The sequence below is a fragment of the Tetrahymena thermophila genome (assembly GCF_000189635.1).
Source record: "Tetrahymena thermophila SB210 genomic scaffold scf_8254105, whole genome shotgun sequence".
Lineage (NCBI taxonomy): Eukaryota > Ciliophora > Oligohymenophorea > Hymenostomatida > Tetrahymenidae > Tetrahymena > Tetrahymena thermophila.
In genome coordinates this window covers 1-11900 of record NW_002476053.1, presented here as the reverse complement: position 1 = coordinate 11900, position 11900 = coordinate 1, and the positions used below count along the sequence as shown (strand labels likewise).

Genomic DNA, 11900 nt, shown 5'->3' with positions numbered 1-11900 from the left:
TATTTATTTATTATTCATTTTTTATTATTTGTTTTATTTTCTTCATTTTTTGCTATAAAACTTACACTTAATAAAAGCTATTTATTTGTTTTACATTTTAATATTTTTAATTATAAAAGTTAATTTAAAACATTAAATTTCTTTTAATTTATTTGATTTGTTTTCCTTTTTCTTTTTTTTATGATTTCTTATTTTTTCATTCTTTGTTAATTTTATTAATTTTTAACTAATCTTATTATTTCATTTTTTTGTTCATTTTTTCCTCCTAATTAACTAGAGTGAAATACCTATTTAATTTTATCTTAATAAAATTATAAAAAAATTATAAAAAAGCTATTTTTAGAAAGCATAACATATCTTTTTTTTTGAAAAAAAATAAATTTTGAAAACCTATGATGGAAAAAAATTCATAAAAAATATTTAAAATCTTAATTTTATAAAATGTAAAAACTGGTATATAAAACTCGCTTTTTCTAAATTTGTATCGTAACTTATTCTATTTAATAACATATTTTTTCTTCATTTTTTCCTTCTAATTAACTATTTAATGATATATTTTTTCTTCAATATTTAAAAAGTATGAAGAAAATTGGTAATGAAGGTGCATCAGGCTTAAATTCTGCTTTAGCGAATTGCATTAATCTCTCAAATTTGACACTTAATCTTTGGTAAAAATAGTTTATTTGTTTTGGATTGTGATATTTTTAATTATAAAAACTAATAAAAAACAATAAAGCTCTTTTTTCTTTTTCTTTTTATTGTGCTTGCTTTTTTTTGTTCTTTCTTTGTTAATTTAGCTCATCATTTTATTTTCAACTTTTGCTTTTATTATTTATTTCTTATTATTTCATATTTTTTCTTCATTTTTTCCTTCTAATTAACTATTTAATGATATATTTTTTCTTCAATATTTAAAAAGTTTTAATTAAATTGGTGAAGTTGGTGCATCAGGCTTAGGTTCTGCTTTAGCAAATTGCATTAATCTCTCAAATTTGACACTTGACCTTGAGTAAAAACAGTTTATTTGTTTTGGATTGTGATATTTTTAATTATAAAAACTAATTAAAAACAATAAAGCACTTTGTTCTTTTTCTTTTTATTGTGCTTGCTTTTTTTTTGTTCTTTCTTTGTTAATTTAGCTCATCATTTTATTTTCAACTTTTGCTTTTATTATTTATTTCTTATTATTTCATATTTTTTCTTCATTTTTTCCTTCTAATTAACTATTTAATAATATATTTTTTCTTCAATATTTAAAAAGTCGAAATTAAATTGGTGCAATTGGTGCATCAGGCTTAGGTTCTGCTTTAGCAAATTGCATTAATCTCTCAAATTTGACACTTAGCCTTTCGTAAAAACAGTTTATTTGTTTTGGATTGTGATATTTTTAATTATAAAAACTAATTAAAAACAATAAAGCTCTTTTTTCTTTTTCTTTTTATTGTGCTTGCTTTTTTTTTGTTCTTTCTTTGTTAATTTAGCTCATCATTTTATTTTCAACTTTTGCTTTTATTATTTGTTCTATTTCTTATTATTTCATATTTTTTCTTCATTTTTTCCTTCTAATTAACTATTTAATGATATATTTTTTCTTCAATATTTGAAAAGTTGGAATAAAATTGGTGATGAAGGTGCATCAGGCTTAGGTTCTTCTTTAGCAAATTGCATTAATCTCTCAAATTTGACACTTAAACTTTAGTAGAAATAGTTTATTTGTTTTGGATTGTGATATTTTTAATTATAAAAACTAATTAAAAACAATAAAGCTCTTTTTTCTTTTTCTTTTTATTATGATTGCTTTTTTGTTCTTTCTTTGTTTATTTTGCTCATCATTTTATTTTCAACTTTTGCTTTTATTATTTATTTCTTATTACTTCATTTTTTTTTTTCATTTTTTCCTTCTAATTAACTATTTAATGATATATTTTTTCTTCAATATTTAAAAAGTTACAATTAAATTGGTGATGAAGGTGCATCAGGCTTAGGTTCTGCTTTAGCAAATTGCATTAATCTCTCAAATTTGACACTTATCATTTCGTAAAAACAGTTTATTTATTTTGGATTGTGATATTTTTAATTATAAAAACTAATAAAAAACAATAAAGCTCTTTTTTCTTTTTCTTTTTATTGTGCTTGCTTTTTTTTATGTTCTTTCTTTGTTAATTTAGCTCATCATTTTATTTTCAACTTTTGCTTTTATTATTTATTTCTTATTATTTCATATTTTTTCTTCATTTTTTCCTTCTAATTAACTATTTAAAGATATATTTTTTCTTCAAAATTTAAAAAGTTTTAATAAAATTGGTGCAATTGGTGCATCAGGCTTAGGTTCTGCTTTAGCAAATTGCATTAATCTCTCAAATTTGATACTTTCGCTTATGTAAAAACAGTTTATTTGTTTTGGATTGTGATATTTTTAATTATAAAAACTAATTAAAAACAATAAAGCACTTTTTTATTTTTCTTTTTATTGAGCTTGCTTTTTTTTTGTTCTTTCTTTATTAATTTAGCTCATCATTTTATTTTAAACTTTTGCTTTTATTATTTATTTCTTATTATTTCATATTTTTTCTTCATTTTTTCCTTCTAATTAACTATTTAATGATATATTTTTTCTTCAATATTTCAAAAGTGAAAATAAAATTGGTGATGAAGGTTTATCAGGCTTAGGTTCTGCTTTATCAAATTGCATTAATCTCTCAAATTTGATACTTTTCCTTCAGTAAAAACAGTTTATTTGTATTGGATTATGATATTTTAAACTATAAAAATGAATATAAATTAAAAAAGCTTTGTGAATTTATTTGATTGCTTTATTTATTTTATTTTTTTATCTTTTTTATTCCACTAAAATTATTTTATTTATTAATTTAAGAATAATTTTTAATTTAAAAGTTAATTCTATTTTGATATTTATTTTAAAATTTACACAAATTTATTATAAAATGTTTAGCTCAATGAATGATTCATAAAAACTCAAGGTAAAAAGCAAGTGTCTTAAATCAAAAAGATTAGTTGTCTTTAATATTCATTTCATTTGATAAACAACTGGTGAAAAAAGTATGAATAAATATAAAATGTTTGAATAGTATTATATATTTTATTATATAATATTTTGAAAAAGTGTTTTTAACCTAAAATATAAATAGATAGATTTTATTATTGATTTTATATTTATAAATATCATTCATATTTTTGTAAGTAAATAAATTATTTATAAAAAATAAAAAAATAAAATTGACTAAAATAAATTAAATCCTCATAAGCAAACCCTCTGGTTTCTCCAAAAATGATCAAATAATTTGAAACTTTTAGTGTTATATTACATTTTATTAAATTATATAAATGCCAAACTTTTATATGCCAGTTATATTTTAATCTTAAATATTATCCATCAATTATATTTCTATCCTTTTTTTATTTATCATGATTAATTAGATGCCATGATTTAAATAAAACCTCAGGGAGAAATCAAGTTTTACTTTTTATTTTAACTTTTGTGGTATTAATGTTTTTTTTTTTTTTCTAAAATTTTTAATTTATCTTATTATCATTTTTTTGATTTTATATTTTTTAAAATCATAAAATAATTGTTTTTAAATTATCATTTATTGATTCAGACAATACAAATTTATGTTTAGAAAAAATTAATGAATTTAAAAGTCGTTAATGTTGAATTTGGCTTTTCATAACTTATTTCATATCAAGAATTTATGTAATTTTTTTTTAATGTCGTATTATAAATTTTAAAATGCTTATTTGTTTGATTTTTATTATAAAATGTTCTCTAAATATTCTAGCAAAATGCAAATCGGAGGTTTGGGGGTTTTACTTTATCTTATCTATGTTTACTTTTGAAATAAATATGTACGCATTAGCAAAAAAATGCAAGATGTGAAAATAGATGCTGAAAATTATCTATGTTTTTGGAGTCAATCATTAATTTTTTTTTTGATATTTTAAATTTACTTCAGTGGCTCTATAAAAAAATTTAGTTCATTTTTTTTCCATGTATTTATTTACTTATTTTATCAAGATAAATTATTTTGAATGCTAAGTAATATAATTTGGTTTAATTAAGAAGGATTGATAGTATATTTATTTATGTATTCCTATTTGCATATGTTATAATCATTCAACAATAACTAAATTTATTTAATGATGAATTTCCATTTAGAGTATGTATCATTCATTTTAAACAGATGTAAGAGAGGTGAATCAAATAATTGTGATAGTTTTTATAATTATTATAAATTAAAAATTTCTTCATTTAAAAATAAAAAGAATTTCGATAAAAATACTGATATAAATTATTTTTTTAAAGTCTATTCAATTTATGTTTAAAATTTAAAATTAAAAAATTATAAAATTGAACTTGTATTAAAAATAAAAATAAATATTTGAATTTACTTTCTAAAAAAAATAATTTTCAAGGTGCTTGACATATATTTATTTTATGCATTCTTATTCTAATTTCATTAATAATCTATTAATCAGTTTAATATGACTTATTACATTAAAACATGAAGTTTTTACTTAAAATTTTTTTTAATTAATACTAAAAATTGTAATTAGTTTAATTAATTTCTCAATATTTATTTTTTAAAAATATCTTAACAGTTTATTTTTTTTTCAGTTCTCCAGTTTAATTTTAAACTTCTTATCCAAGCAATAAATTGTATCTATAAAATTTATAAATAATTAATGTATAAAAATAATTAATAAATCAGTTAGTTAATGAGTTATTTTGCTAAATATATAAAAAAGTGCTTATTTATGTTTAAAATAAATTAGGAAGTTGTTTTAGAGAATAAACAAATAAATTTAAATGCACTAAAATTAAACAAAAGTAATTTATGAGTTTGTTTGTTTGTTTGTTTGCTTGTTTGTTGTGGATCAAAAGATTTTTGAAACCCATTTGTTTTGAAGTTTAAATCTCACAAATATATTAATTATTAAAAAAACTAAATAAATTGACAGCTAAACTAGTTAAATTACCAAATACTGAGATTCAAATTTTTAATATTTTCGCACTTCACTAAGTAAATTCTAATATTCTTAGTTCCATCTTTACCAAGATCATTCCCACTATGAAAAATAATAAATAATGAATGAATGTAATAAAAATACAAAAGAAATAGAATTAATAAGTTAATCAATTATTTTTCTAATAAGTTTAAGAATGTTTATTTATTTATTTATATTCAATTAATTAAATGGGAAACTATTTTATTTCAATACAAAAATTAATGAAAAAACTAAAAATAATTTATTAGTTTTCAATCAATCAATTCATTTTATAAATCCATTTATTTTTTAAGTTAAAATTTCATAAAAATTTCAATTCAAAAAACTAAATAAATTAATAGTTAGTTAGTTAATTAATTAAATTACCCAAGTTTGAGATTCAAAGATGTTAATTTTTGGCACTTCTCCAAGCTTATTCCAATGTTCTAAGCTCCATCTACATCAAGGTTATTCGAACTATGAAAATAATAAATTAATAATTAATGTGTTGAAAATAATGAAAATAAATTAGAAGTGTAATTAACTGAATAGTTTATTAAATTCATAAACAAATAAATTTAGATGAAAAAAAATTAATTAAAATTTAAAAAAAAGTTTATGGGTTTTGAATTAATCAATCACCTGAGATCAAGACTCAAAAATGTTATATTTTTGCACTACTCCAAGCTCTTTCCAATATTCTTAGCTCCGTCTGCACCAAGGTTATTTGAACTAGGAAAATTATAAATAATAAATTTGTTGAAATTATTGTAAAAAATCGAAAATAAAAAAGTAATTAACAAATAATTTCCCTAAACAGTAAAAAAGCATTTAATATTTGCTATTAATTGATAGGAAAATTGTTTCAATTCATAAAAATATAAATCAAAAATCAAAAAAAGAATTTATGAGATGTGAGTTAATAAACTAATTTTCCTAGTTTAAATTTCACAAATGTATTAATTAAAAAAATAAATAAATAAATAAAACATTAAATTACCTGAGATTGAGAATCAAAGATGACATATTTTTTAATTTCTCCAAGCTCATTGCAATGTACTTAGCTCCATCTGCACCAAGGTTATTTGAACTAGGAAAATAATAAATTATTAATGAATGGAAAATAATCAAAATAAATTAGAAAATAAAAAAAAGTTTTACTAAACAAATTAAAAATTAATTATTTTTTTATTTTTTTATTTATTTATTTATATGTAATTAATTAGGATTTTGTTTCAAATCATAAACAAATAAATTTGGATCACAGAAATTAAACAAAAAAAATAATTTATTTTCCAAACATATTGTTTTAAAGTTTAAAAATTTTATAAATTAATTAATTAATTAAAAAAATAATATAAACTTAGTTAAATTACCTTAAATTTAGATTCAAAGATTTTAAATCTTAGCACTTCTCTAAGACCATTCCAATTTTCTTAGCTTCATTTGCACCAAGGTTATTCTAACTATGAAAATAATAAATAATGAGAATGTTGAAAATAATCAAACTAAAATAGAAAAGTAAGAAACAAATAAATCAATTAATGAATGAATTTATTAATCAGGTTAAAAAGTACTTTTTATTTATTTATATATAATTTATTGGGAAGTTGTTTTATTTAAAAACAAATAAATTTAGATGCATAAAAATTAAACAAAAATTAATAAAAGAATTTATGCATTTAGTAAGTAATATTTTAATTTATTTAAAATGTAATTAATTTTATTTTATTTGGTGGAAAATTTGGTTAATTAAATATTTACTTGAATTATTTATTATTTTTTTTAAAATATATCAAAATTTAATAAATTCTTAAAATCAAAAAATCCCAGAAAAATGAAAGTAAAACCAAAATAAGCTTATAAAAAGCCAAATTCAGCATTAACGACTTTTAAATTCATTAATTTACTCTAAATATTTATTAAATAAAAAAATCAAATTTTTATTGTCTGAATGAATAAATAATAATTTAAAAAAACAATTATTTTACGATTTTAAAAAATATAAAATGAAAAAAATGATCATAAGATAAATTTAAAATTTGAGAAAAAAAAAACAAACATTAATACAACAAAAGTTAAAATAAAAGTAAAACTTGATATCTATCTGAGGTTTTATTTAAATTATGGCATCTAATTAATCATGATAAATAAAAAAAGTATAGAAATATGATTGATGGATAATATTTAAGATTAAAATATAACTTTCATATAAAAGTTTGGCATTTAAATAATTTAATAAAATGCAATATAACACTAAAAATTTCAAATTATTTGATCATTTTTGGAGAAACCAGAGGGTTTGCTTATGAGGATTTAATTTATTTTAGTCAATTTTATTTTTTTATTTTTTATAAATAATTTATTTACTTACAAAAATATGAATGATGTTTATAAATATAAAATCAATAATAAAATCTATCTATCTATATATCTATCTATCTATCTATCTATCTATCTATCTATTTCTATTTTAGGTTAAAAACACTTTTTCAAAATATTATATAAATAAATATATAATACTATTCAAACATTTTATATTTATTCATCCTTTTTTCACCAGTTATTTATCAAAAGAAATAAATTTTAAAGACTACTAATCTTTTTGATTTAAGACATTTGCTTTTTACCTTAAGTCTTTATGAATCATTCATTGAGCTAAACATTTTATAATAAATTTGTGTAAATTTTAAATTAAATATCAAAATAGAATAAACTTTTAAATAAAAAATTATTCTTGAAATTAATAAATAAAATGATTTTAGTGGAATAAAAAAGATAAAAAAATAAAATAAATAATGCAATCAAATAAATTCACAGAGCTTTTTTATTTTATATTCACTTATATAGTTTAAAATATCATAATCCAATACAAATAAACTGTTTTTACTCAAGGTAAAGTCTCAAATTTGAGAGATTAATGCAATCTGCTAAAGCAAAACCTAAGCCTGATGCACCAATTGCACCAATTCGATTGTTACTTTTTAAATATTGAAGAAAAGATATATCATTAAATAGTTAATTAGAAGGAAAAAATGAAGAAAAAATATGAAATAATAAATAATAAAAGCAAAAGTTGAAAAATAAAATGATGAGCTAAATTAACAAAGAAAGAAAGAACAAAAAAAAAAGCAAACACAATAAAAAGAAAAAGAAAAAAGTGCTTTATTGTTTTTAATTAGTTTTTATAATTAAAAATATCACAATCCAAAACAAATAAACTGTTTTTACTAAAGGTTAAGTGTCAAATTTGAGAGATTAATGCAATTTGCTAAAGCAGAACCTAAGCCTTATGCACCTTCATCACCAATTTAACTCTTACTTTTTAATTTTTGAAGAAAAAATATATCATTAAATAGTTAATTAGAAGGAAAGAATGAAGAAAAAAGCAAAAGTTGAAAAATAAAATGATGAGCTAAATTAACAAAGAAAGAACAAAATGTAAGCAAGCACAATAAAAAGTAAAATAAAAAAGAGCTTTATTGTTTTTAATTAGTTTTTATAATTAAAAATATCACAATCCAAAACAAATAAACTGTTTTTACCATAGATCAATTGTCAAATTTTAGAGATGAATACAATTTGCTAAAGCAGAACATAAGCCTGATGCACCTTCATCACCAATTTGATTGTAACTTTTAAATTTTTGAAGAAAAAATATATCATCAAATAGTTAATTAGAAGGAAAGAATGAAGAAAAAGTATGAAATAATAAGAAATAAATAAAAAAAGCAAAAGTTGAAAAATAAAATGATGAGCTAAATTAACAAAGAAAGAAAGAACAAAAAAGAAAGTAAGCACAATAAAAAGAAAAAGAAAAAAGAGCTTTATTGTTTTTAATTAGTTTTTATAATTAAAAATATCATAATCCAAAACAAATAAACTGTTTTTACCTAAGATCAAGTGTCAAATTTGAGAGATTAATGCAATTTGCTAAAGCAAAACCTAAGCCTGATGCACCAATTGCACCAATTTAATTATCACTTTTGAATTTTTGTAGAAAAAATATATCATTAAATAGTTAATTAGAAGGAAAAAATGAAGAAAAAATATGAAATAATAAGAAATAAATAATAAAAGCAAAAGTTGAAAACAAAGTGATGAGCTAAATTAACAAAGAAAGAACAATAAAAAAGCAAGCACTATAAAAAGAAAAAGAAAAAAGAGTTTTATTGTTTTTAATTAGTTTTTATAATTAAAAATATCACAATCCAAAACAAATAAACTGTTTTTACTTAAGATCAAGTGTCAAATTTGAGAGATTAATACAATTTACTAAAGCAGAACCTAAGCCTGATTCACCAATTGCACTAATATTATTCAAACTTTTTAAATATTGAAGAAAAAATATATCATTAAATAGTTAATTAGAAGGAAAAAATGAAGAAAAAATATGAAATAATAAGAAATAAATAATAAAAGCAAAAGTTGAAAAAAAAATGATGAGCTAAATTAACAAAGAAAGAACAAAAAAAAAACAAGCACAAAAAAAATAAAAAATAAAAAAAGAGCTTTATTGTTTTTAATTAGTTTTTATAATTAAAAATATCACAATCCAAAACAAATAAACTGTTTTTACCTAAGATTAAGTGTCAAATTTGAGAGATTAATGCAATTTGCTAAAGCAGAACCTAAGCCTAATGCACTGTCATCACCAATTTGATTGTTACTTTTTAAATATTGAAGAAAAAATATATCATTAAATAGTTAATTAGAAGGAAAAAATGAAGAAAAAATATGAAATAATAAAAACAAAAGTTGAAAAATAAAATGATGAACTAAATTAAGAAAGAAAGAACAAAAAAAAAGCAAGCACAATAAAAAGAAAATGAAAAAAGTGTTTTATTGTTTTTAATTAGTTTTTATAATTAAAAATATCACAATCCAAAACAAATAAACTTTTTTTACCTAAGATGAAGTGTCAAATTTGAAATATTAATGCAATTTGCTAAAGCATAACCTATGCCTGATACACCTTCATCACCAATTTTATTGTTACTTTTTAAATATTGAAGAAAAGAAATATCATTAAATAGTTAATTAGAAGGAAAAAATGAAGAAAAAATATTAAATAATAAAAACAAAAGTTGAAAAATAAAATGATGAACTAAATTAAGAAAAAAAGAACAAAAAAGAAAGCAAGCACAATAAAAAGAAAAAGAAAAAAGAGCTTTATTTTTTTAATTAGTTTTTATAATTAAAAATATCACAATCCAAAACAAAAAAACTGTTTTTACCTAAGATCAAGTGTCAAATTTGAGAGATGAATGCAATTTGCTAAAGCATAACCTAAGCCTGATGCACCAATTGCACCAATTTGATTGTAACTTTTTAATTTTTGAATGAAAAATATATCATTAAATAGTTAATTAGATGGAAAAAATGAAGAAAAAATATGAAATAATAAGAAATAAATAATAAAAAACAAAAGTTGAAAATAAAATGATGTACTAAATTAACAAAGAAAGAACAAAAAAAAAGCAAGCACAATAAAAAGAAAAAGAAAAAAGAGCTTTATTGTTTTTAATTAGTTTTTATAATTAAAAATATCACAATCCAAAACAAATAAACTATTTTTACTATAGGTTAAGTGTCAAATTTGAGAGATTAATGCAATTTGCTAAAGTAGAACCTAAGTCTGATGCACCAATTGCACCAATTTTATTATCACTTTTTAATTTTTGAAGAAAAAATATATCATTAAATAGTTAATTAGAAGGAAAAAATGAAGAAAAAATATGAAATATTAAGAAATAAATAATAAAAACAAAAGTTGAAAATAAAATGATGTACTAAATTAACAAAGAAAGAAAGAACAAAAAAAAAGCAAGCACAATAAAAAGAAAAAGAAAAAAGAGCTTTATTGTTTTTAATTAGTTTTTATAATTAAAAATATCATAATCCAAAACAAATAAACTGTTTTTACTTAAGAATAAGTGTCAAATTTGAGAGATTAATGCAATTTGCTAAAGCAGAACTTAAGCCTGATGCACCAATTGCACCAATTTGATTATTACTTTTTAATTTTTGAAGAAAAAATATATCATTAAATAGTTAATTAGAAGGAAAAAATAATGAAAAAGTATGAAATAATAAGAAATAAATAAAAAAAGCAAAAGTTGAAAAATGCAATGATGAGATAAATTAACAAAGAAAGAAAAAAAAAAAGCAAGCACAATTAAAAGAAAAAAAAAAAAAAGCTTTATTGCTTTTAATTAGTTTTTATAATTAAAAATATCACAATCCAAAACAAATAAACTGTTTTTACCTAAGATTAAGTGTCAAATTTGAGAGATTAATGCAATTTGCTAAAGAATAACCTAAGCGTGATGCACCAATTGCACAAATTTTATTCAAACTTTTTAAATATTGAACAAAAAATATATCATTAAATAGTTAATTAGAAGGAAAGAATGAAGAAAAAGTATGAAATAATAAGAAATAAATAAAAAAAGCAAAAGTTGAAAAATAAAATGATGAGCTAAATTAACAAAGAAAGAACAAAAAAAAAGCAAGCACAATAAAAAGAAAAAGAAAAAAGAGCTTTATTGTTTTTAATTAGTTTTTATAATTAAAAATATCACAATCCAAAACAAATAAACTGTTTTTACTTAAGAATAAGTGTCAAATTAGAGAGATTAATGCAATTTGCTAAAGCAGAACCTAAGTCTGATGCACCAATTGCACCAATTTTATTATCACTTTTTAATTTTTGAAGAAAAAATATATCATCAAATAGTTAATTAGAAGGAAAAAATGAAGAAAAAATATGAAATATTAAGAAATAAATAATAAAAGCAAAAGTTGAAAATAAAATGATGAGCTAAATTAACAAAAAAAAAAAGAACAAAAAAAAGCAAGCACAATTAAAAGAAAAAGAAAAAAGTGCTTTA

At 19.4% G+C, this 11900-nt stretch overlaps 2 protein-coding genes across 2 annotated transcripts; one reads left to right on the top strand and one right to left on the bottom strand. All coding sequences in view use genetic code 6, as the record gives it.

The window, feature by feature from the left end:
* Positions 1 to 579: 579 nt before the first annotated feature.
* TTHERM_001572200 (hypothetical protein) lies at positions 580 to 1382 on the top strand (the record flags this gene model as incomplete). The annotated part of the gene is made up of 3 exons (XM_012800522.1): positions 580 to 668; positions 920 to 1009; positions 1262 to 1382. 3 exons carry the CDS (start codon positions 580 to 582, stop codon positions 1380 to 1382), a joined length of 300 nt encoding a protein of 99 aa, XP_012655976.1.
* A 3123-nt stretch (positions 1383 to 4505) lies between these two features.
* TTHERM_01572200 (hypothetical protein) lies at positions 4506 to 11708 on the bottom strand (the record flags this gene model as incomplete). Its single annotated transcript, XM_001029359.4, has 17 exons — positions 4506 to 5088; positions 5395 to 5484; positions 5650 to 5739; positions 6008 to 6097; positions 6384 to 6473; positions 7898 to 7987; positions 8239 to 8328; positions 8553 to 8642; positions 8901 to 8990; positions 9243 to 9332; positions 9587 to 9676; positions 9916 to 10005; positions 10245 to 10334; positions 10588 to 10677; positions 10934 to 11023; positions 11276 to 11365; positions 11619 to 11708. Coding segments are annotated over 17 exons (1590 nt in total), but the record flags the coding sequence as incomplete, so codon positions are not given.
* Positions 11709 to 11900: the final 192 nt, after the last annotated feature.